The 25,443-nt window shown below is 50.8% G+C and overlaps 2 protein-coding genes across 3 annotated transcripts; one reads left to right on the forward strand and one right to left on the reverse strand.

The window, feature by feature from the left end:
• Nucleotides 1–1,244: 1,244 nt before the first annotated feature.
• On the reverse strand, nucleotides 1,245–12,465 carry LOC142840685 (X-linked lymphocyte-regulated protein 5C-like). Of its 2 annotated transcripts, none has more exons than XM_075957261.1 (9): nucleotides 12,378–12,465; nucleotides 9,212–9,333; nucleotides 8,628–8,697; nucleotides 7,713–7,747; nucleotides 6,490–6,607; nucleotides 5,648–5,747; nucleotides 4,241–4,339; nucleotides 1,726–1,830; nucleotides 1,245–1,632 (listed from the first exon to the last, which is right to left on the reverse strand). In XM_075957261.1, exons 2-9 carry the CDS (start codon nucleotides 9,300–9,302, stop codon nucleotides 1,558–1,560), a joined length of 693 nt encoding a protein of 230 aa, XP_075813376.1. In that variant the 5' UTR covers nucleotides 9,303–9,333; nucleotides 12,378–12,465; the 3' UTR covers nucleotides 1,245–1,557. The 2 variants fall into 2 exon arrangements, with proteins under 2 accessions (XP_075813376.1, XP_075813375.1); XM_075957260.1 differs by having other exon boundaries at nucleotides 9,197–9,333.
• Nucleotides 12,466–16,763: 4,298 nt separating this feature from the next.
• On the forward strand, nucleotides 16,764–21,846 carry LOC142840881 (putative PWWP domain-containing DNA repair factor 4). The gene is made up of 2 exons (XM_075957531.1): nucleotides 16,764–16,957; nucleotides 19,436–21,846. Exon 2 carries the CDS (start codon nucleotides 19,618–19,620, stop codon nucleotides 21,667–21,669), a length of 2,052 nt encoding a protein of 683 aa, XP_075813646.1. The 5' UTR covers nucleotides 16,764–16,957; nucleotides 19,436–19,617; the 3' UTR covers nucleotides 21,670–21,846.
• The last annotated feature ends 3,597 nt before the right edge of the window (nucleotides 21,847–25,443 follow it).

A 25,443-nucleotide genomic window follows, 5' to 3' on the forward strand; every position in this document is an offset into this window, starting at 1 on the left:
GGTGAAACACAAGAGGAGGAAGGGAATACTAGGGAGGGAGAGGAGGGATGGAGTGAGGGAGGAGGGATGGAGGGAGGGCGGGAGGAGGGATGTATGTGGTAGCAAAGTCAATGGGCTAGTAAGATGGCTGAACAGGCACGGTCCACCAGGCCTGATGAGTTGGGTCCAATCTCCAGGTCCGACAACTTCAGGACTCACTCCCAAGGTCTATCTTCTGTCTTATCTGTGTACATGTGCATGCGTGTGTACACACACACGTAACATTTTTGTAAAAAAAAATCCATCAGGTTGGCCTTCAAAGTAAGACTAGAAAAAATTCACCATGAAAATTTGGGACAAAGAGTGGTAGGCAGATCCACAGGATGGGAAGGACAGGAGATTGTGATCATCCTTCCTCTCTCCCCTCCCAGAAGGCTTTTGTTCTCCATCATAGATTCATTTCTGAAATCTACACAAAGAATAGGCTTAGCTCACAAATTCCGGGTAAAAGATCAAGCAATTTCAAGTGTGCTGAACAGGGCTGGAGAGATGGCTCCATGGTTGAGAGCTCCTGCTGTGGTTCCAGAAGACTGGGATTCAGCTAGCCACCCCAGACTTTGGGTACCTCACAACCCCCTGTAACTCAAGCCCTAGGGGAACTGAGTCTAAAGCCTGACCTTCCTTGTACCTACACACACTGGGAATATGCTCGCAAAGACTCAACAAGGAGACACCCAGGAAGATAAATGTCAAATGTACTGAACACAGATTCTCGGGATTCCTTCAAAAGATACAGCACAGGACAAGAGTAAGAGAATGACACAAGAGTCAGACAAACACACACGCAGAACTACGTGAGTAAAATTAAACTCTAAAGAGAACACTAGGAAATGCTCGTGGAAACACCCACCTAAAATACTCAAACTGTAAGTGCCTATGCACACACTCACAGATAAAATATTTTTGACCAAATGGAAGGGCAGGGCTCTTCCAGCCAGTGTTGAATAATGCCAGAAATGAGTCTGGATGTCTTTGGGAAAAGCCAGAGCCCCACTGCAAGCTCTAAGCCAACAGGTTAGATCTGGCTCTGCCTCGGGAACCGTGTTAACAGTCTAGCGCATCTGAGCACGAAAGTACGAGTTGTGTTCAACTGTACGTCTGAGTGAGCAGGTGGGGCAGGTTTTCCTGTAAAGGCCCATTTGCAATGCAGTTGGCTCTGTGACCTCATGAATGAATGAAAGCAAGCACGGAAAGGCGGATCCCACCGTTATTTATTTCTTCCTGAAATAAGCAAGGTAACATTCACTTTGGGCAGGTGACAGAGAACCAAAGCAGCCTGTGGTAGAATCAAATGACATTGGCTTCCTGAATGTAACTGGCCCTGCTGTGGAGAATGTCAGGGTCAGGAGGGTCCACCCTTAAATGTTGCTACTCACAGAACTGTTGGGGTTCACTTCATGGTCAACAGAGTCTCAGTCTTATTTCTAACCGACAAAGTAAAGAGAAAGGAGCTGCACTGACTACTACTAAGACCCTCTGGGCAGGGCTATTGCTCCCTGTGCCTCCTCCAGGTGAGCTTCAGAAGGTTTCTTCACAGCTGTCAAGGACCAGGGACTGAAGGTACGTCTCAACTCCCGACACATCCTGCTCTTGCTGTGGGAAAACGGAGAGTTAGGGGGTCATTGTTCCATCTCTGCCCTAAGAAAGCCATCCTGAGGCACACAACATTACAGACCCATGACTTACACTTTCCATGATAACTCTGTCCTGTGCCTTGGAGATTTGTTTTTTCACTTCACTTTCTTCGCCACCAATGAGAGTTTTGCCATGTTCATGCAAGTCCTTGGCTTTCTGAAACAAACAAAGGAACAAATCTCCACTCGAGTATGGCTTGACACCTCACCTCATGTAATTTTAAAAGAACCGACTTTGCATATCCAAAGGATGCTTGTTAGGAATTCAGAGTAAGAACAGTGGCTACTTGAGCACATCTAAAGAGGTACTCCACTTCAGGAAACCTTCCAGTCCCCCATTTTAAGGTGGTATCATTGTGGGACAAGAAGAGCAAAGGGACTTATCTGAAAAATGGGTGGAGTTATGTTAAAGGCCTCACGTGGGGCAGACCTGGGAGGCCAGGCATGGGCCCACATTGGAGACTCCCCAAGGATTCCCACACTGGACACCCCCAAGGCTGCCCAGAGGAAGGAGCCATTTGCCATGCCCATAGAATGTGATTTTCTCTAAAGAACACACAGTGTGCAATCCCACGACCCTTGGGTCTAAGGAAAGCTCAAGCCAGGACTCAACTCCCTCTGTGCTCTCAAAGGACACTGCAGGGGTGGACACAGAGGAGAAAGAAGTGTGTCGCCCTCTGTCCAGAAAAGGGCAAAACGCCAGTCCAGTCCCTGCCCTAATCCCAGGGTCCAGAGCAGCTTAGGAACAGATGACCTGCACACTAGCTGAACACAGGTAAGGAAGGGGAGCTTGCTGGGCTGGCGGCTGAAGAGGACAGATGGCGACTGCAAGCAGTAGAAACATTAGGGAAGACAGCGCACATGGTGCTTTCTGGGCACAAAACAGAAGCAAAGCATGGGCAGGGAATGGGAGTCACTTCAGGAGAAGCTGGTACTCTGGGAGGGAAGACGGAGAGACAGAAGCAAGCAGCCAGTGAAGCTTTCAAGAAGGTGTGGGGGTGTGGTGTGGTGTGGTGTGGTGTGTGTGTGTTTGGTAGAGGGTGTTGTGCGGGGGACACAGGAAACACAGAGAAAAAAGCAAGAAGGCCACCGGGAAATCTGGGAGACAGAAAGGCCGTGTTTCAGGACAACAGTCTCTCAGAGGCAGAGCTGAGGACTAGGAAAGTAGGGAAGCCTGGGTGGAGAAGCAGAGGGAGAGTGAGAGAGGCAGAAGGAAGAGCACAGGGCAGAAGGGACCACCTGGGAAGCCAGAGAAACCCAGTCACAAGGCTCCCTCTGAGCTACTGCTGCTGCACACACTGAGCACCCACAGTTAGAAGTGAGCCTTTCTGGGTGGCTCTTCCAACAGGCTCCCAGGCAGTACGCAGCTGCATTAGAGCTGCATGTTCCCTTTCTTAAGCTCTTCCTAAAGGCCTAGATATATGTAGGTGGCTCTCAAGGTCTTGAATACTAACTTGTATTTCTGCGTGCATGGGGGTGCAGGAGAGTGTGCATGCACGTGTGTTTGAGTATGGCGACCAGAGGTCATAAAAAATTCAAAGTGATTTCCTTCACGCGTACATGTCTGCAAGCATACGTGTGTACTCGGGAATAGCTTCGCCTTCCAGAACCCCTCACCGACCAAGTTTTGAGGCAGGGTCTCTCACGAAACACGAGGCTTTACAGTTTGACTGTTCTGGTGGTCCCACAAGCCACAGGGATGCTTTTGTCTCTACCCTCACCACTCTGGGCTTATAGGCACATTCCTGGAGTACACGGGGGTGCTAGGAATATTCACTAGGGTACCAACAGGGGTACTCACACTTGCTCAGAGAAGACAGACCTAGCTTCTCGCCAGCATCCTGAAAACATTCAATTTACTATGACACATGGAGCACTTTAGATAGGGCATCTGAGTCGGGTCTGGGGAGAGATCTTTCACAGAGCATTTTAAAGAGAGCATCAAAAAGAATTCCCATTGAAGGGCTGCTTCAATCCCTGGATATACAGAGGTCACTTAGGACCTGGAGCTTCAGCAAGGGTAGAACTGCCAGCTCGCAGTTCAAAGAGGATTAACCCTCTACCAGTTTTTTCATTTCCCACATCTCTTGGGGAGATGCTGAAACGCATGACCACCAACACTGGAGAACAATGCTAATGTCGGAAGACTATAAATGTATGAAAGAAAATAAAAGCTACCCTTGCCCATTGTGTATTTCACTGATCTGTCCAATCCAAACAGTCAGAGAAAACCAGAAGGATCCCCAGACGTGCCAATCTCCATCGCAATGTCACCGGAGGTCCATAACTCATCACTGCGATGCACTGCGATCCTCTCTAAGCAGAGCTCTCATCACCAGCTCCTGTGCTAGAAAGCTGCCTCCGACACTGTCATCGGCTTCCCAGGTCAAACAAACCTTAGCATCGCTCCTAGGTGTGGGGAAAACTTTCCCAAGAGAGTGTGATCATGCTCTGCAAAACTAATTACTTCTCCCACAAGCTGAGAAAGGGCCAATCTGTCTTCTCCTTTTATAGACACGTGGCATGGCATAGGGGTGTGTTCTGTTGACAAGTGCAATCTACCAGACCTTCAAAAATGTGTCGCGTAAATCTTTAGCGTTTCCAATCATGGTTTCGTGATCCCCTATAGCTTTCTGTAAAATCTTCATCTGCTTCCAAGTTATAAGCTGAAACGTAGGAGAATAATGACAAAATGTCAGTACAACTGAACATCCAACCCTGCTGCCAGTCACAGAAATCGCTTCCCGTGATGTTTTGTGTGCTGACATTTCAATAACGCGTTTGAAGACATGCCCTTCAGTGCCAAAAGCAACATAACAAGACCTGACCTGTCACAGAGGGAGATAGTCCGTCGAGCTGGTGCAAAAATACTATAAAATCATTATTCAGATTGAAATTAACATAAGCCCCACCTCATCTGTGGATTCCCACCTCACTCACCAAAATTAAGCACAAAACGTTCCTTTGTTTATTCATAAAGTATTTTTAAGACACCGAGGGCACAGACTAGCTTCCAAGGAATCCCTTCTCCCACCCCCCCCAAAAGTTCTTCATCAATCAGTCATTCCCCGGAGTGTGACATCATCCCATCAACTGTATTATCGACCTAGTAAGAAGGGCAGGGATGTCGAATAGCAAACATACTACAGCTCCTGTGGTCAAACATTCCACAGCAACTTGTCAAAAACTGCAAGCACTCCATACACAAAGTCTAGAAAGGCAGGGATTCTTAACGGCTCTGCTTTCACCCTCCTAGGAAACTGAGGCAGGGAGGTGACTTAATTTCTGAGCTTTCATGAGGAGCAAGCAGCAGGACTATGGATGCATGGCAATCAGTGGGGTCCGGAGAACATGCTCCTCACCGCCAGACTGGAATCTGTCTCCATCTCCCTCAGATTCCAGGCTCTGCTTCCCTACTTTTGGAAGTCAGCATCTTTGGGAGTACCGCCCTGTCCTCCATCAGGATGAAAGACTCCTCAAAGACAGCACTACTCTGTGTCCATGAACACTTAGCTACCTCTGAACGCTAAGCCTCCACCTGCTCTGCCACAGCCACAGGGACTGCTCTCACTCTGCCTCCCTCGTCACTGTGTCAGAAGTCTACCTGGGACCGCACCCTCACCCTGTCCTGCACCTTTGGCATCTGCACTGCAGGGATGGTATAGCTTTCCCTCTGAGCACCCAAGCCCATCCCTTCTCCTGTGCTCTCCAAGCAGTGCCTACTCCGCCTCCCTCCTATGCTGGCTCCTAAGCCATGACCACACCACCCCTTCACAGAAAAAGAAGCAAGCTGGAGAGGACTGCCAGTCTCTCGGGGACACAAGCACCACCCTCCCTGTCTCCCTATGCTCATGTCCCGTCCTGTCCTGTCGGGTTCCTTTCCGTGGCGATATGCAGCAGCATCGAAGCTTCAATGCCCTGCCACTTCGGAAACAGACAAGGTGGCTCTATTCCAAGCTAAGAGCGACACTCACAGCGAGGTAATCTTCTTGCTCCCTTGAACTCTCCACATCGTCCAGCCACCCCTGATGCAGCGACTCAAATATCTGGGAGTGCATGGAGTGAAGCTCTTGCCTGTGAAACACAGTCACAATTACTGAGCGCTGTCACGCTGTGTGAGGCTACGGCAAGGATGCACACACTTCACATTTTGAGACAAGAGCCAGGCGCAAAGAGAAAGGGGACATGAATTAAACTGTCTCCTGAGAGGCGGAAATATCACTCTCGTCCCAGAAGAACTTGTCTTAATTTGCTACCACCGGTGTCATCACTTTGTGCGTCTTCCCTCTCGCACGCCGAGGATGCTCGGAGGCATACGTTTCCCAAGATTGCATTTCCGGCTTAAAATTAGATTCATCTTCCCTTCCCCTTATGGAGTAACCTAGAGATCCTGAGAGCCCAAGTCCGTGTACTGAAGGCAAAGTACCCTTCATCTTCTCGGAGTCACATACACAAAGAGTGCACAGAACCATTTCCCCACACTGGGACGACGATTTACCAAAGAGAGCGCCGATGGTACAGTTTTGAGGACCACAGAGGCCTGGCCTTCCTCACAGGACATTATCTGTATTGTCATCTGAGAAGTGAGGAACTGTTCTCTTACCAGTCCTGCTGCAGCTAACACACCTGAGCGGCATAAACGAGGGGGGCGGTCCTCCAGCTATGGACAGGACTAGCTCACAGAGAAAATGCAGTACTACCTAGGTCCCATTAGCGACTCCACTCAGCAGTGTCACAATGGCAGGCGGGAGTGACTTTGGAAGGAAGAGCAAAACCTGTACAGGTTTCCTTTACAGAGGGTCAGTCACAACTTTACCTTGACTTCTGCTGCACTTTGAAAATACTGTAGAGGTTTGCATTCAGGATTCTGAAAGAGGCATGTATATCCTTTTCAAACTGCTTCCTCTTTGCCAGGAAGGATCGGGTAATGTCCCCTAGTCGACAAAGGAAATGGTATCACTTTAAATCAAATATCCACAGGAAGAGGCGCTCTTTCATCCCTGACATACCACCTACACGGTAACAGGAAGGAGTATGTACAGATCTGGTGTTCATTTTGTTCTTTGCTCTATTTTTCTTTTCTTAAATTTTAGATCGCCTCTTGCGTAGCCCAGGCCGGTCTCAAACCTGAGAGGTAGCGAGCACGACCTCCGGTTCTGGATTCTCCCGCCTCTACCTCCTCTGTGCTAGCAATACAGAAATGGGGGCATTGTGCTTTGACGAGTGACCACCACTGACAAACCGTTTTCTGGAAACCTCAAAAACCAAGCAGTTCATTTGCACCACAAAGAAGGAATGCTGTCGGACATCCTTGCTTGCATGAACTGACTGTTTACACCAGCAAAGAATTGAGGATGTCTCTCTTGTAATGCTGTTTTAGGGTCACCTACACAAGTAATAAAAAAAGCTGTCTCAGCTTGAGGGGCGTGTGGTACTCAGACTTGGTTACCGTGGACGACAGACCACAAGCTAGTGTGCATGCGTGATGCTGATGTTCGTTCACACGCCATGACACTCTTCTTGCCGGGCCACGGCCTGGCTGCCTTCACCATCCCTGACAGGCTCATGGGTGTGTATGGCCTAAATGCTGCTCTCCAAGCCCTTCTTGGGCAGGGGTTCCTGGAGGAGGGCAACCTTGGAAAGCCAGAAAAGTGACTTATTTCACAACGTGAAAAACAGCTGCTGAAATGCCACATACCATTCGTGCAGTAAGATAAAAAGCAGAGATCACCTGCTTGCCCATCATCTCCATTGCAATGCAGGAAGCAGGACACCCCCCCCTCCCCGCCTCGGTGACAGCTGCAACATCACCCTGTTCAGAGCAGCTAGTGAAAAGTTAAGCTAAAGGTAGCCCCTAGATGACAATGGCAATTTACTCTTCCAAAAATTAATAATAATGATGATAAAAATCCAACCCTGAGCGACAGAACTGTTAACAGTCTCCTGTTGTCCTGCTGACAGGCAACCACGTTCTCACCACGCTTGAGTTGTAGGGTCGGAAAGAAAGCTCCTGGACTAGCAAGACCTGCTCAAACACACCTTTGAAATCCCGTATCCTCTTCTGAACAGGCTCCCTGTGGAAAATGCACACAAGAATCCTTAACTGAGGACAAACATCCTAACTTCGCTCTGAAGGAAAGGCAGGCGAGTCACGCGATTTCATAGAAACCAGCGCTCATGTGAGGCAAAGTCGGATTTGCCTCTCCCTGGTCATTGGTCTTATTCCTTTATTCAGGTTTTCACAGTGAACCAAAGAGCTCACTGCAGATACATATGGGCACACGGTTAAGGGTTACTTACTGGAGCGTGGGTGACTCAAAGTCAGCCATATCCCCAGGAAACCAACCTCAGGCTGGGTGCTGGATGACTCATGAAAACTGCATCCCTGGCATTCCCAGCCCAACTGCACTGGGCTCCACAAAGAGTCTCCTCTCAGCAAGCAGCGGCTTTGTGTTACGTTGTGACAGCCTAGGGGTTTGTATACTACATGTTGACCAGAGCCCATTGACTGTACAGCACTGACGGGTTTCATAAAGGTGTGCCCAGCCGTCTTTCCTGAACTACAGCCATATTCACTCTTCTCCTTCCTCAATCCCCTCCCGTTACTTACTCCTCCTCTAGTACCCAGCAGTGTCTCTTCAACCTTCATGCCACGTGACCACACAACACCTCCAGAGTCGGCCTCCACTCCTCAAACCTTCCCCTCTATTGGTCATTGCCTGCCTCTCCCCAGTCTCCCTTCTGAGTTCGGGTGATATCATTTTATGGACCTATTTATAATCTGGGATCCTCAAATGAGAGAAAACAGCTGACTGTCGTCTCTGGTGCTGGCTTATTTCACGAAACACCAAACTCTCCGTTTGTAGCCGTCTCCCAGAAAAGGGCAGAAGTTTCTGCACAAAACCACACTGAAACTACCTCCTGGGTCAGGCCAAAGTTGCTTTAAGACATCACCTGGCCTCCTGCACGTTTGATCCTGAGGAACAGCTGCCCATCTCACTGGTATCAGCCTCCGGATTGTTTGCTGCACCGAGAAGAAAGGAAAACCCTTTGTGAATGAAGTGTGCTGTTCTCATGGTCCCACGTGGGAAACAGCTTCAGTCTGGGGTCCACAGAGTCCATCGCAGAGGGCAGTTTGAAAGTACTCTTCCAGGAACTCATGACCCACCCCAGTCCCACCCAGGTGAAATTCAACTAGGCCTGAGTCTGGGGACAGCAGGTACTTGTGTTTGTACAAGCCTTGCAAGGAAAACCACCATGGCCCACGGGTTCTTCAGAGGCCTGTTGGCCAAGGCCAACTCCCTTGCACCCCAGCCACGGGGAAGAACATCGGGTGGGGACAGAAACCCAGAGCGTGCTTGAGAATCACTTCTCAGCACGCGAATCCCCACACCAACACCTGGAACTCCATGGAAAGACCCGGTGAGTACTAGGCCACCCCGGTGCTCCACCCGTCAAGGAGTAGCAGAAGGTCCCCCTCGGTTAGGATCCCCCCCACCCATAAGCCCCATATCAGTTGTTACCGGGGGTGACTCCACCTGGGTTCTGCAAGTCATCTGGTGGGAGATTCTGATCAACCCTAGGGCGCTTGGCACTTCTCTCTGTATGTTTCTGCTCCTTGCTTGACATGGCTGGGGCTCTGCGGGGCTGGGGACGACTCCTGAAATGTTGGTGCACACAGACAGTAAAGACACCGAGAAGAATGTCGTGGTCGCAATGGAAACAGGGACCCGGACTGCACAGGCTGTGGCCATGAGTCCTGGCACTCTCCGTGCTGCAGCCAAGAGGAAGTAGGAGGATGACATCGATATCCCGCAACATCCAATCACATTCTGTCCCAATTTTCTGTCTGGATACAGAGCTCTCCACAGCCCTGTGGCCCTCAGTCTCGGCCCTTTCTGCTGACTTCTTGCCCCCAGGATAGGACTGCTTGGGCTGGCCCCCAAACCAAGTGGCCATTAACCCAGACACCAGCCCACTGACGGCCAATGGGGTCACTGGAGCCAAGTCCCTGCACTTCACGCTCGAGTCCTGCTGAACACTCAGCTCAAATCCCTACCCACTCTGAGTCTGCATGTCTCAGAAGCAACACATGGACTCCAACATCCTTGAAGGACCCAATGGAGGCAAATGCAGAGGTTTGCCAATATACCCACGCACAGTGAGTGACACACAGCCTGTAAGCGGGCATGAGGCCCCTGTGCTCACAGACAAGCACTATGGGAACTAGGAATGGTAAGCACCCAGGCTTGTCTTGTCAACAGCAGGGATGCCTACGTCTGTTCCCACCAGAAGACCTGGAGAGGATGCTGTTAACAGCCTGGTGATCTGTGCTGCCTGCAGAGCCAGACCACACCCGGATCTCACAGGTTATTATGTTTGACTCTCCCTCCCTAGACCTTCACCTTTAGTTTGGTTTCTCGATCAACAGAGCCCATCCTTAGGGGAGACGGCCCATGGACGTTATGGCCTGGTGACCTCAACGCTATCTGCGTGACTGAGCCACACCAGACCCCAGGTCCCTAAGCTATAGAACCCATCTTCGTGGTAGAGGTCACATGTACGTTGCAAGAGAGTTTCTATGTAGTCAGGCCTCCATATTCATCCTGCACATGTTACTGAGATCATCATTACCAGAAATTTTTTCCCCCAAATTGTGCTTTATTTAATCGTGTCAAAAACAACCCGGTGGAGTCAGTCTCTAGAAGTTTGAACCAACATCCGCTAAATAACTAAGGTATCTGCAGACATATTTCATTTTGATCTCGTGGGGATCGTTACTCTTTTCACCGTGGCATTTGTAGGGAGCCCCATGATGATCCACACCCTCTGTGATGAAGTGCAGCCCCCGGGGGCCCTTCTATTTGCCCCTCGACAAGTCACCTCACAGACCAAGTTTGGATCTTCCAGGCACAAGCCTGATCACCTCCACACACTCTCACACAGTTTCTCTTTGAATAAGCAATCACCCACCAAGAGGAGCCTACTACAAGACCTTTCCTTCAGAAACCTCTTTCTCTTTAGAGGAAGGTAACACCTAGACATTGCCTGCCTCCACAAGCATGCTTTTCTACTGGCTGGAACAACTCCTGTGCATGAGAAATGCCTCGCATGTGGGCCCAGCTGGTGCACAGACACGAGGAGAGTGTGTGTGTTTGTCTGTGTGTGTGCATGTGTGTTTGAGTATGTGTGTGTGGCAGAGTGGGGGTGGGGTAGTGCCTGGCGTGTGTGGTAGGTGATACAGCACCAAGTACTGTGGATCCAGGCTGACTCTGATTTTGGAACCACCAGATCTTCAGAAGGGGGACCCACCCAGATAACGTGACCACACTTCAGCCACAGTTCCCTGAGAGTTCTCTTCCCTTGGGAAGCTTGTCCCACCTGATTGGGCCCCACATCCCCGAATGGGATGATGTGTGATCATGTGGAGAAGCATGCAGGCATGCATGGATGAGCCTGCTGCAAGGAGCTAAAGGACTAGACCCATGCAAGTAAGGAAGCTTGTGTGTTGACCTGGACTTGAAGGTGCACACGACTGGTCCGGGAACTGCAGTAACGGGGGCTCGAAGGGACAGGACTTCCTTCACCAGAACACATGCTGTCCTGCCCACTCCTTCAGGGCCCTGCGGTCCTGACAGAGCTTTCTCAGATCTCCCCTCTGTCCTTGATTGCAGTCTGATGCAGAAGGGAGGCTCCAGACATCACCTCAAGGGCCACCATGGCGGGCCCTAGTGACCAGTCACTAAGGTGGACCTGCTTCACCACCATCCTCTGAGACTGTCCTTCCACTCGAGGGGGATCACACCTAGTTCGTCCTCAGTCCCTGAACCTAAGAATCCCTGATTCTGGAAGAGCGGAAAGGAGGGTAGGCAAGGGTCTAACCAAGGCTCTTCCACTTCCATGGTAAGGTTCACCTAGAAATCATGTCTAGGGACTCTGGGCTTGCAGTCACACATGGCTGAATCGGGACCCCACTATCGAGGGTGGGAAAGGCCCAGAGCACCTCCTCTTCTCGGTGTGCCCGCCCGTCTAGCTCTCTGCCCTGGACCAATCTGGAAAATGCCCAAGAGGTACAAAAGGTGCCTCCTGGAAGGTCCCTAGTCCCTCCAGCAGCAGGCAAAACTGCCCTGCCCAGTGCCCGCAGGCCGTGGGGCCCCAGCACAGCTTTCTCAGACTGCTCAATCTGGCGTCCTCCAGTCACATTCAAGCGAGGCTCTGGACATCACGGGCTCTCCTGGGGCCCCATACCTCGTCACAAACCTAGGAGGTCAGGATTCACGTTGATCCCCACAGATCCTCCTTACCAAGAAGGTGCGTCACACCTAGCTAGGCCCAGGGGGCAATGACACATACGTGACTTGAGTGTTGGGGTGGCACACGCGTGTCCCAGAATAGAGAGGATTAAGGCTTGTGAGGACCTGAACACCCACCGCCCCTTTCATCTAGGCCCGCCCTCCACGGATGTCCTGGAGGACATCGGAAGTGCCCAGGGCCCTCGGAACGGGCCATGGGGAGGTCCCTAAGTCTTTCCCCAAGCACCCGTGTTTCTGGTCCGCTCTTCTCAGTCCCGCGTCCCTCACAAAGCATTCCTAGACTTTGCTCCGGGAACCTGGGCCATGAGGACAGGAGATGTGGTGTGGAATTCAGGAGCCAGGCATCAACCACCTCAGGGAAGATCCTGGGTCCTAACTCCTGGTTACTCACCTAGAGGAATGGCCTCAGGAGGGCGACCCGAAACCCGGCTTCCCCTCGGCAGCGGTCACAGCCAGTTAGTTCTCACTTCCGGTAAGTCGTCGGCCTCTGTGGAAGAGCGTGGGCGCGTGAGCATGCGTGCTCCTGTCCAATGTCTTTAGGCCCGCCCACAACCACGCACAACCACGTATGCACGCAGGCATGCACGCACGTATGCACGCCTGGAGGGGAAATTTCCCTTTAAGGCTCGGGAGGACCTTAAACACCCACACTCGTGTTTTGACTCAGCACAGCTGTGGACCTGTGGACCCGGATGAATGTCTCACTGGCCCAGACATCAGAAAGGGCCATGTGGCAGGTCCCTGGTCCTTTGTGAGCACACATATCGTCCCGCCCACTCTTCTCAGTCCCTACTTTCCACACAGCCCTTCCAGGCCTCCTCCACTCCACTGGGGAATTTGGGCTCAGGACGTCATCTCAGAGACTAACCTGGGTTTCAGTAACTACTCACTCACCCAGAGGGACTCAGCTCTCCACAATCCTCAGACTGACTCCCTTAGCTCTTTGTCCTCCGGGTGGGCGCGGGAGGGGGCGGCATCCCAGGTCGGCCTCACTATGGGGAAGTGTTCTACCTCTATAGAGATCCATGTCAGCATATGTGAGCCAGGCTGGCGCTGGTCCGTCTTGAGACCGACCCTGCAATGAAGCATACTTAACTTGGAGCTTTCGGTTGTGCATGCACAAACTGGAAACTCACCTAGGAAGGGCTGAAAGTGCCGGGAACACCTCTGCTCCCTGTTTGGACTGCTCACACATGTGGAAGTAAGGACCTGTGCGGAATGGCGGGAATGCTCAAAGGGTACTGAACGAGCCATGTGGAAGGCCCCGAGTCTCTGCAGGGGCATACAAGCGGTCCTGCACATGCCTGTCACCTTTACTGAAGTTTTCCCTGTCTGCTCCCCCAGTGCTGACTCTGTTGCTTGTGTGTTTTGTGCAGTGGCACGCCTTAGGTTGGCCGCACCAAGAACATCCACTTTGCCCAAATCCTGTTCCCTCTGTGTGTATGTTCATACATGTAACTTAGGTGCACCTATGTTTACCATTAAATGTTATAATTGTCTGTGCATTGCATCTCATTTCAGACTGCAGACACAATAAGTCTTATGTTTTATGCTGGCATGTACTTTTAAGTTTCTTACAAAAACACTTTATATTTGATCCAAACCTCATTTAAAATGTAGTAAGATGTTCTCTACTATTGACAGTTCGGCCGTTAACCTTCTATTGCAAGCATTTTTTTTTCCTTCTGTCATTTTACAAATGTAAATCTTGCCTGATAAATTAAGAGCCGGTACACTCAAGCTCAGGCCCGGCTCTCCAGGCAGATTCTAAACTGTAGTTCCACCTGATAAACGGCCCACAACTGCTCTGAGATCTGGGAGACATGGCATTTAAATATTTAATTATTAATAAACTTTTCATAACAAAAAGAGACAGGTTGGCTCCTAGCAGCAGCACTCTACTTCCTTCAAAGAAGACAGAAAGCAAATGGGCACAGAACAACGTCCATCCACACTTTGCTTCGACTGCCAAGCGCTGACCACCGAGAAAAACTGCCTTTCATCTGAACTGAGGATCTCCAGACACGAAAAGAATCTCTGGAATCGACAGCCTAGCTGCTCAGGTCAAGGTAGGCTTGTCTGCCTACAGATTTCGTAGCCCACAGGATCTTCTGGAGCCTGGCAGGCCCTGCTCTAAACATCAAAAGGCAAATGCGACCTTCAGTGACCACGGAGAACCCTGAGGTCTAGGTGCCAAACAAGTAAGTTCTCTGTCGTTTTTTAATCAGTAATTCAAGTAAAATTTCAACCTTCTCAAAGATCTCTGATGCAGTTTGACAGCTGAGAGGTTTTGTCAGTTTAAAAGGACAACCTCACCAAACAAATTTCAGTAAAATACAAATACAAGACCTGCAGGTTATAGAGGTGTGAGCTTTTATAAACACAGGTTATAAACACAAGTTATCAAATTTCCCTCACACGCTGTCTTCCATAGTCGTAACACATTTCATTGTGCAATAATATCTGTCACAGCCATTCTGACATAAATATGCTACTGTTTATACAATGTGTATGTCTGAAACTTCTTTTTTCACAAGCCCTAAGAATTCTTGTGAGTTCCAGGAAAAAACAGAAACACCCCCTTCAATGCCCTGGTCCTAATTTTTTTCCCCTAAACTTAACTTTGTCCTCTGTTCTGCCATTACCTTAAGCAGGTGTAAGAGGTCTGTGTTTGTGTGTGTGTGTGTGTGTGTGTGTGTGTGTGTGTGTGTGTGTGTGTGTGTATTGTTTGGTGTCTGTGTGAGAGTGTGTCTGTGTATGAGTGTGTTTGTGTGGTGTGTGTGTGTGTATTGTTTGGTGTCTGTGTGAGAGTGTGTCTGTGTATGAGTGTGTTTGTGTGGTGTGTGTGGTGTGTGTGTATTGTTTGGTGTCTGTGTGAGAGTGTCTTTGTATGAGTGTGTTTGTGTGGTGTGTGTGTGTGTATTGTTTGGTGTTTGTGTGAGAGTGTGTCTGTGTATGAGTGTGTTTGTGTGGTGTGTGTGTGTGTGTATTGTTTGGTGTCTGTGTGAGTGTGTCTGTGTATGAGTGTGTTTGTGTGGTGTGTGTGTGTGTGTGTGTGTATTGTTTGGTGTTTGTGTGAGAGTGTATCTGTGTATGAGTGTGTTTGTGTGTGTGTGTGTGTATTGTTTGGTGTCTGTGTGAGAGTGTCTTTGTATGAGTGTGGTGTGTGTGTGAGAGTGTGTGTGGTGTGTTGATTTAAATGGGATAGCCTCCACCGCCGGGGGATATTGAATACTTCTTTTCTCCTACATGGCTGCTGTTTGGGTTTGTTTTGGGGTGTTGCACTGCTGCAGGAAATATGTCACTGTGCATGGCTTTGAGGTTTCCAAAGCTTCCTGCCATTTGAAGTGGGTTCTCTCTCCTTTCTGCTTGAGATTCACCATGTAATTTTTTTGTGAGGACAGGGGTGGGGGGAATGATGCTGCCACCTGATTTCCTGGAGGTTCACGGTCCTCCATATTTGTTGCAAAGTGACCTAGAACACTTATTTCCAGCTGAGGAGACAAAGTGCCTGCCTTCCAAATTCTGTCAGGTGAAAAGGTGTCCTTCTCAGACCCGGCCCCTGCCTGATCTTATTATAGTAGAAGGTAGAACGGAGCCTGTCAGCTCTTGTCTTGCCTTGTCCCGGCCCCGTGTCAAAGCCCAGCACCAAGGCCCCTGCACCCAGGAATGGCAGGCAGCATCGTCTTCTGTCGTTGTGTGCATGCTTACTCTGTTTCATGCGTGCAGCTGCAGGGGATGGTGGGGGAACTAGGTGACAGAGATGTAAGTGAACAGTCAGGCAGCCTCCTTCCTGATTTCTACAGAGAACTGGCCTCTTACTAGGGGAGAACGTTTTTCCTATGACACTGTGGTTGCCATGACAATGGGGACAAGCCATTCTTTCCTGGTTACAGATACATTAGCGAAAGATACTCACAGAGTGGAGACGTGGGATCACTAGACAGACACGCGAAGCACACAGGTAGGTGCCTGCAGCCATCCTGAGTGAATGTGAGCTGGGCCCGTGAGTGTGCCGTGGGTACGTGCTGGCTCTTTCGTGGGACAGGAAAGGTTGTGGCTATTACTGTTTGACGCGAAGCCCTAAGGACTGGTGCTCAGCCAGCCCTGTCTCTTTGTCCTCGGGTGACACCTCACCGCGTTGGTGCCAGCTTTATCCTTTCAGGGCCTGAAAGGATAGCTCGCCAACCTAAGTAAATGGCTGCCTCATCGCTGTTTGGCAATGATTGTCACACGTGCTCTTGACAGAATGGCCGTGTTGGTGCGATGGCACCTTACCCGAGAGAGTTGTAGCTTGTGTTGTCTGAGAGAGAGAAGCTGGAAGGCATTTGAGGAGGAGGTAAACGTGGATGAGGACTGGCAGTTCCCTTGGAGGATAGAAGCCGAGGTCTCCAGATCTCTTGGCCTGGAGACCTGACACAAGAAGGGAAGAAATGCCTCCAAAAGACAGCCGCCTCTAAAGTGGCCCCTAATCGCAGCTAGGCAGACTGAGGCAAAAAAAAGTCAGTGCGGTATGAGAGCACCTGAAGAAGGGGCAGCGTCTGTTCCCTCGACGGGTGTTAGTTTGTGCCCAGGTCAGAGTCTTTGCTCTGCTCACTGATGGGTTAAGCATCAGCTGGGCTGTGTTACAGGGTGTGCAGCTGGGGTTTCCCTCTGACCCAGCAGCCCATCACCGGCATCTCTCCCTATATCTCTGCCCCTGCATGTGAACAATAAGCTCTGTGCCCTTCTCGCACCCTCTCGTCAGACTGGGCCCTGTCTGTTTGTTTCACCACAGGGAAGGGAGCCATCTGGAAATTCCCATCTGGACAAAACGTGAATGGTCGTCGCACATGGAGACCGTGTGAGAGTTCTTGACAGAAGGCCTCGGGCACGGGGCCAAAGCATGTGTTGAGACAGGGATTTCAGGATTCCATCTTGCACCCTTCTCCGTGCACCTCTGGGGAAGACTTTGCTGCTTTCATCGGAAAGGTAACTGTTGAAGGTAGTGCACTAGAGGTGATGCCTGAATCGATGGAGCCGCATGGCAAAACTGACAATATTTAAGCAGGCTGTAGAAGAAGGAGGGCTTTTCTAAGGCATGGCGCTGTAGGCCTGCACAGATGGAATACACACGCCGGGGAGAGCGTGGCCTGATATGGGTGCAGACGCTTTTCTCTGTGACTGAGTTACAGATGCTGCCTGGATGTCCTGGCATGTGGGCTTGAACTCAAACTTGATATTCCCGGGTATGTTTTCTAACTCAGGAAGTGTGTGAGGCTGAGAACATCACGCCTGAGGGAAGCAGAAGCTCCTGCAGGCACCCCTGCCTGGGGTGGAAAGCTTGCATTCTATAACTATAACGCAGGCCTCCGTGATTGCTAAGGGCACCGAGTGAGCGGTGGGCTCTCTCGTGCCCGAGGTGTGGTACCCGCATATGGATGGGGGCATGGTTGCTTGGGCTAGATGGTGCTCAGTCAGCCTTGCTGGTGAGCATGTGCTCGGAAGGTCCAGCAGAGGGCAGCCGGAAGTAACTGAGGTGCCTATGTTTTCCTCTGTGTCCTCAGCAGATAGATACCTGTGGCCTAGTACTCAAAGGAGGCTGGATCAGAGCAGGCCAACCCTGTGAGATCACACAGATTTCTTGGAGGAAGAACCACTGCGGGTGATCCCTAAATTGAGCCCCAGATTGCACAGTCCACATTTACTATTGCATCACCCAGCAGGTGTGGCCTGGGCCAGACCTAGACTCCTGCATGTTGAGAGCCACTTTATGCACTGAGATCAGATTGGAAGTCGGTAAGACTTGAACGGGAATACGGCAGAGGGGACACTGTACATTTGAGCAGTGAATAGGGATCTGGTGCTAGAATTACCGACGGGTGTTTATGGATACAGAAGGTGGGATGGGGAGGGCTGAGGGACTGAAGCGAATATCATTTGCCTCCCATATTTCTGTCCGGTTGGGAATTCCCATGGGTAAGGCAAGGCCTGGAGTCCCTAAGGGAGAGGTCGGGGTGCCCGCACTCCCCGAAGGGGTCGTGGGCTAACAGGAGTCCCCCAAATGACCAGGGTCCTCAGGGAACTGCATCAGGAGCCCCGGGTCCACAGCGCTCTGAGGTGCTGTGCCTGGTGCTGGCCCGGTAATGACAGAAGCCGCCTGCGTCATGGCAGGAACAGGGAGCGACTGTGGCTTGTGAGCCCTCCGTAGTTCTTCCCTGTGTGGTCATCTGCACCCTCAGTGGGCCTCTCCTGAGGATCAGACAGATGTGGGCTTTGTTTCCAGAGTGCATGCACGACACGCACGGCATGCTCACTGCTGATAGGAAAGCGCGGGCCCAAGGCAAAGCAGTCAGGAAAGGAGTAGACCCCTGACACACACCCACTCACGGTGAGCAGAAAGGGACGAGACTCCACTGAGAAGCACGGGGGAGGCCCTGTGTGAAGAGGCAGAGAATGGAGGGACGTGAACAGGAGAGCTACGCCTTATACAGATGAGATTGGACACCACTTAAGATTCAAAGCATGCCTTCTGGACTTAGGGATGGGCAAGTGACCATCCAGGGCATCAAACAGCCGCTTTGATTTCCTGTCTGTCTAAGACGACCCTGTGGATTAACAGAGGTTGTGGGCAGGAGAGTTCTGTGGCCTGGGATCTGATGGTAGAACAGTGCCCATCACCAGCAGATATGGGTGTGCAGGGCCCATGGACTTGAGGCAGCAGCAGGAGAGTGGGCAATACCAATGGCGACACTTACCCTGTTGCTCTCATCTGACACTACTGAGTCTGCCAATTAGAAAGCATTTCTCCACGGTGAAGTGTTTTCCTTGGGGGGGGGGTCTCCTTTGTGCCACGTGTTCACTTGATCCCATAGCAAGGTCCAGCACGGAGTTGGGAGCAAGTGGTCAGAACCAAACTATGAGGGGGCGGGGGAAGGGGAGGGAGGCCAGAAGCTATGACAGTGACAGCAACCATCCTTACCTGCCATGTTATGCAAATCGCCATGAAGATTTCTACACACACACACACACACACACCCCGTTCCTCAACCTGGTATCATACTGGTGCAGAAGGCAAGGTGCACTAGGTGTGCACAGGCTTCCTGGGGTGGGGCACAGGGGGGGTTAGCTCCCTAGGAAAGAAAGCAATGAGGCTCCCCCCACCGGGACAGAAACCCAGGGAGCCCCCAAGGCATTGGATGGGCAGGAAAATACACAAGCCAAGTAAAGAAACTCACCTCTCTGGGAGGAAGTTCACCACCCTAGCCTCAGGGTGTGTGACCATGTGTCACACATCTGCTCTGGATCCTTCCATATCTTCTCAGGCACACACCCTCATCCCTGTGGAACGACAGACTTTAGGCACCCCCTTGCTTTCTCTCTCCTCACCTCACTGAGCTGTGGCTTCAGTATCCACTAAAGGCTAATTCTGTCCTAACGCAGCTCTGCTTCCCTCTCCCACACTTACAGGGCAGGCCCACATCACCCTGAGAGAGGCCCTCAGGTTGAGCTTGTCTACCAGATTCTGGAGGGAGGACAGCACCGCAGGCAGGGCAGCCAGGCCAGACAGAGACGACCAGCAGGGAGCAGTGCCCACCACAACGCAGGGGGTCACCCTGCCCTGATCAGAACAGCCCCAGGGTTCCATCGCCATGGACTCTGCAGAGTATGTGCTCTGTGGCTGGAAGGGCCAGCTGTGGCCTGCAAGGGTGTTGACCAGACCCAGAACCTCGGCCCATAGTAAGAGGAGAGGGGCCTCTTTCCTGGAGGTCCAAATTCTCTCTGTTGGTGAGAAGACCAGAGTGAGGAGCACAGAGGCGAGGCCCCTAACCAAGTCTGAAATTGTAACCATAGCCTCCTTGGCCAGAAAGGAGTCACAGGGTAGTGGCCCGCCAGGGCAGACCGGGGCATACAGAAGAGCCCTCAAGGTGGCCCTGGATGTTCTGGGCGAGGCAACCCGCTTGTATCAAGGAGAAAGGGCAGGTGGCCGAAGAACCAGCACAGCGGCTCCCAAGGTTCCAAAAGAGGAGACCAGCTGCAGCCCAAGCCAGCGCCCGCACCCCCAAGGGCGCAACCAGAAAGTCCAAGGGCTCTCCCACAGGAGTCCTGGGAAGCAAGGCCGCCCAGGACCTGTGTTGATGGTCTCAGGGAATGAGCCTGCAGTGCAAGGGGGGGAAGCCCAGGCCCACGCCTCTGTAGAGTCCCCTTACTCTGAGATGCAAGGGAACACGTTAAGGGGCACCAGAGCGCGGCCAAGTTCCTGCAAGACGCCAGCAGGAAATGCTGGTGATGATCCTGGCAAGAGAAAGTTGAGCACCCGGGCCTCTAGGGAGGGTGCCCGCGCTAACAATGAGCATAGACCTGCCTCTGGGCCACCGAGGAGGCATGCCTCTACCTCACCCAAAGCTCTCAAGCAGCAAGTACGGTGTGGCGGCCTAGAGATCCGTGCCATTGGAGCCCAGAGGAAGACCACCCTCCCAGAGAACAAGGAGGATCCCGGCCCGCCGACCCCAAGGCCAGACTCAGAGGGGGCATCGGCAGCCTGCGCGCCTCCAGTCCCGAGCCTGCGAAGATCAGTCCGCATTGCTGGCAGGAAAAGGAAGATCCATGTGCTGTGTGCACATTGCGGGCTCTCGGGACTGGAAACTCGAGTGCACTCGAAGGTGACTAAGGCCCCGGTCAAGAGGAGAGCCCCTGGAGTTCAGGAAGACTGCCAAGCCACCAGTGTGGCTTCTGCCCAGGAGACGAATACCATCGAACGAGGGATGCTGGTCTGGTTCAAATTCCAGGACCATCCTTTCTGGCCGGCGGTGGTCAAGAGTGTCAGCAAGAACGACAAGACGGCCAGGGTGCTGCTGATCGAGGGCAACATGCAGTTTGAGCGCAGGGGTGTCCGCGTCCCTCTCCGCAAGCTGAAGCTCCTGGACTGTGGGGAGAGATTCTCCCTCCTGCGGAGAGCCAGCAAAGTGTACAGCCAGGGCATCAACTGGTGCCTCTCGGTGATCGACCGCTACAGAGAGGACCTCGCCTGTGGCTCCTTCCGGGGCTCCTTTATGGACTACTACACCGCCCGAGCCAGTTACCCGCTGAGGAGAGCCATTCAAGAGGGCGACCTGCGCATTGATTTCCCCAAGGTGAGCTATGCCGACTTGGAAGACTGGGAGGAGGAGACCGCCCCCTGTGGGAAGAAGCCACGCAAGAAACTCCTGCCTGACCGCATGAGAGCCGCTTGGGACAGAGCCAACCAGAAGCTCGTAGACTTCATCGTGAAGAGAAAGGGGGCCGACCAGCACCTGCTGGACATCGTGAAGGGCAGGAAACCGTCCCGGTGGCTGGACGACCTCTGGAAGTCAAAGAGGGAAGTCTTCTGCATTGAGACCTACCTGGAGGATGAAGACCAGTTGCACCTCGTGGCCAGACATTTGCAAGAAATATCCAAGGAGGCAGACCAGGCCCTGCTCTCGCTGGCAAGAGGAGACCAAGTCCGGCTCACCATGGAGGTTCTTCTTCCAGAGGCAATCATCTGCTCCATCGCTGCCCTGGATGAGCTCAGCTACAAGGAGGCAGAAGAGAAGTACCTGCGTGGCCCACCTGTGCACTATCGTGAAAAAGAGCTCTTTGAGAAGACCATCCTAAAGGCGGCCCGGAAGAGGTCAGCAGCCAGGATTGGGGCTGGCAGGGACACTCCTGGGCCCACTCCTTAGAAGGGAGCTTCCTCCTTTCTGCCATCACCCCCTGCAGCTCCACCTCCAAAAGAGAACCATCTGGGAGACTGTGGGGCTTGCTATGACCGCTCCTCACTGCATACGTGTTTCTCCACACACAGACCCCACCCCTATCCCCCTACCCCCCTACCCCCGAAATAAACGTTCACGAACGTGCTTGTCGTTGCAGATTGTCTACGTGGATTCGGCAATTCCTGTTAGCTTCAGGCCGGGCCTAGCCCTCTGTGGCCTATGCCCAAGCGTGGAGAAGTCCCGTGGGGTCTCCTGTCTGGACCGTCACCAGCCATGGGTGGAGTATTAGCTAGCTATGCGCAGACTTGCCCTCTCTTCATGGACCCCAGGCACCCAGACAGCACACCAGGTTCCTGATGACACTGTGTCTCTCTGTGTGTCTCTGACTCTTCCCCATACTCCCTGTCCTCTCTAGGGTGCCTTGGAAGGGGCAGGTCCCATTGCTTTCTCCATTACCTCCCTCTTTGCTCACTCACGTTGAAGGAGAGGAACACATGTGTGCTTTGAGGCTGTGCTTTGAAGCCAAAGAAGGGGTTGGAAATGTTGTGACCCTAGGGATAGCCTGATTTCAAAGGACAGCCCCCTCTCTCTTTGTGTGTGTGTGTCTCTCTGCATGTGTCTCTCTCTGTCTCTCTCTCTCTCTCTCTCTATCTCTCTGTGTGTGAGCACGCTTGCACGCGTGCATGTTTGTGAGTGTGTGTGTGTGCTCTCCTTTTGATCCTCCTGTCTCTGTCTCCTGGTGCTGAGATTAAACATACCTGTCCACATACCTTTTTGTCAAATGAGTACTGGATGATGAAGTCGGGTTTTCACCTCATGCAGAAAGCACTTTCCATTCTCAGCCATCTTCCCATCCCCGGAGACTTCTTACTGTAAATGAGACATTTGCTACTTGTGGGCTGACTTTTTGCAGAAAACATCAGTATCCCAGCTTTTCTCACATTTCAGAGATCAGAGACTTCTGCTGTTTGCAGGAAAGGAGGGGACCTGTCATCCCTTGGAGTCACTGACATCTGTGATGTACTGATGAGGGGCAGCCCTGCCATACCTCCCTGAAGCTCCTGTTTTCTTGTCTGGAATCACAGTCCATGACATATTTTTGTGACTGTGCACCGAATTGGTGCCTCAGTGGGCTCTCAAGTGCAACCTTACACAAGCCCGGTCTTCTTTCCCAGTCTCTGTTCTTGTCTGAATCTCTGTGAAATGTCCTTGTGTCCTCCAGCCTGTGCTTCTAGATTCACAGTACCGTTTGCCTTGTACGGGAGAATGCTCAGCATTAGTCCTTGCTGCTAATTCCTGGATTTCCTTTCTGCACACAGTGGGCTCTTACCCAGGTTAAGAAGATCACACATAGTGTGCGTGCTTATATTTTCAGTAATGGGACTGCAAAGATAAGAACCCTGGTGCTTGCTGACCAGCCAGTATGGCTGGATTTGCAAGTACTGTGTTCTATGAGGAGACCCTGTCTAAAAAACTAACATGAAGAATAGATGAGGCAGACACGTCTTGTCAGCTTCTGGATTCCACACTCAGAAGGTCACAACAATGAGCATGTACAGAAGATTTTTAAATGGACCCACATTTTCCCTCTGTGTTATGAGCTGTTTCTCTGTAAAAGCCATCAACAGTGTAACTCAATCCTTCTTACCTTTAAGAATGGAAAAATCTCTGGACCTCCCTTCTTCCTGCTTTTGACTCCATCTAGAGGAGGAAATGACAATTTCAATGTGTTCATTTCTTTTCTAAGGGAAGATCATGTCTAAGGTCATTGTGTTCTACTTAGCCATGCACATGGCAGTGCAATGCTCAGAGCCTGCATGTCAGAAATATTCTTACCTGCATATTCAGCCTCTCCTCTGACTTTAACTGCCACTGCCCCTGTACGTTAAGTTCTGAGAACAAAACCCTGTCTCCTCACCTACCATTCATGGGGCTATATGTCCCAGTAATGCCGTTTTCCTTGCCTACACTATCCTCTTCCAGAGGTAGAAGCCAATTATTTTTTTCATACCTTGCAAGTTAACTTGGTCTTATTTTTACTGCTCACTTTGTATACCAGCCATGGGACAAGAGAACACATGAACATAACCTACTCTCCACACCCTCTTTTTCTCAGCTCCTGAAGATTTTTCCAGATCTGCAATGTCTGTCACTTACCATCTTGGTCCCATTTTCACTTCCCATTATGAACAACTGATGCTAAGAATCTTGCCCTCTGACTACCCCTTCTCTCCTTTCTATACACATTTGATTTCCAGATAGTTTCTAAGTCCCACCAAATCTTTCACCAGTCCCTTTTTCTGTGTCTTCACACCACCGTGATCAGATTCCAACAAAACCATTTGGCTAGTTTTTTAGATATATCCCCAATCATATCAAGTCACTCACTCCTTGGAACTGACCATTAAGTTCTTACTGCCTTCTGCTCCACTTACCCCTTCGTGGTCTCCTCTCTGCAAACTTACCACGCTCTTTTCTTTGCCTCATCTCAGCAGATAATTTCAATGTATGCTGCTATCATCCACCTCCAGGAAGTAGGAGCCTCTTTTGACTCCCATTTCCCACTCATCACTCGCTGGGTCTCCCTTGAATACAAATTTTTCTTGGATGAAATTTTTAAACCCATTGTATTAAAAATTCCATATATACCCACCACTTTGTTGGCTCTTTCTCAAATTATCAATGACCCTTCTGTCATTAAATTCAATATTATTTCACAGGTCTCAGCTCCCAAACTCTTCAGCTGACAGCAAATGCAACCAATCATTCTTACTTTTCTCAAACTGCCTTCACCTGGCTTCAGGGACAATCCCTCCTCTAGATTTTCTGTCTACCTCAAACTGCCCCTTTTCATGCTCCTAACCTTGAAATATGAACTTAATCTGGCTTCTGTTCCCAGCTACATTCAGACACAGTGTCGCAGAACCTGGAGCCTCAACATTACCTGGTAACTTTATGGGAAAGCAAAATCTTGACTGAAACAATCCTTGATGGTGATGCCCAGCAGCTTAAATTTTCACAATCCCTTTTGTCTTTCTGATGGACTATCAGATTTAATAATTTTTGTACTAGACCATCTTAGTCAATTTCTTGGCTGTAGATACAGTCACTTGCAATTGCACTTGGCTGCCAGCAATAGCAAACTCATGAATAACGCTTCTTTAACTATTCCACATAAAGACCGCCTAACTCTTCTGTGCCTCATCATAACATCCAATTCTGTTCTTGTCAAGGCATTCAATACCACTGAAATTGGAGTTGCTATAAATTTCCTGTTGTTTATTTATTGTCCATTGTTCATCAGAGCAGAGGCATTTACTCCTTCATCTGCATGTTGGAGACCTAGCAGAAACACAGTCAACAAGTGCTGCCCGGTGGAATGTCTAATTTAATTGTGTACACAATAGTTACATCTCCATTGTCCCAATTCTCTCTTGGCTGAGGGAATCAAAAATGTGGGGCTGCCTCTTACCTAAAGCAATTTGACTTTTTTTTTTAGCGTCCACCTCATTCACAGTAGCTCTACAGGCCAGTCACATTCTTATATCACTCATCAAATGGTTGGAACTTTACCTCCTGCATGATGCTGCTACCCTGCCACTCCTCAGCCTGCCCTCACTGTTTCTCTAACTCACAATCCGAAATGATGCACCTGGAAGTCCCCACTTACCAGGAACCGTATGGAAGCATGGACAATTTTCAGTTGAGTTCAACCAGGCTCCAAAGAGTCTTCACACTAGA

The sequence above is a fragment of the Microtus pennsylvanicus genome, chromosome X (genome assembly GCF_037038515.1).
Source record: "Microtus pennsylvanicus isolate mMicPen1 chromosome X, mMicPen1.hap1, whole genome shotgun sequence".
Classification (NCBI taxonomy): Eukaryota; Metazoa; Chordata; class Mammalia; order Rodentia; family Cricetidae; genus Microtus; species Microtus pennsylvanicus.

Bases quoted from the DNA above. Each gene is read 5' to 3' on its own strand.
- LOC142840881 (XM_075957531.1), top strand. From the start codon at position 19,618: ATGGACTCTGCAGAGTATGTGCTCTGTGGCTGGAAGGGCCAGCTGTGG.
- LOC142840685 (XM_075957260.1), bottom strand. From the start codon at position 9,302: ATGTCAAGCAAGGAGCAGAAACATACAGAGAGAAGTGCCAAGCGCCCT. The intron at 5,748-6,489 runs GTAAAGTTGTGA...TGTGTTTCACAG, and splicing joins AAAGTGCAGCAGAAGTCAAG to GCAAGAGCTTCACTCCATGC. The intron at 1,831-4,240 runs GTCTGGTAGATT...TGTTTGTTTCAG, and splicing joins TACGCGACACATTTTTGAAG to AAAGCCAAGGACTTGCATGA.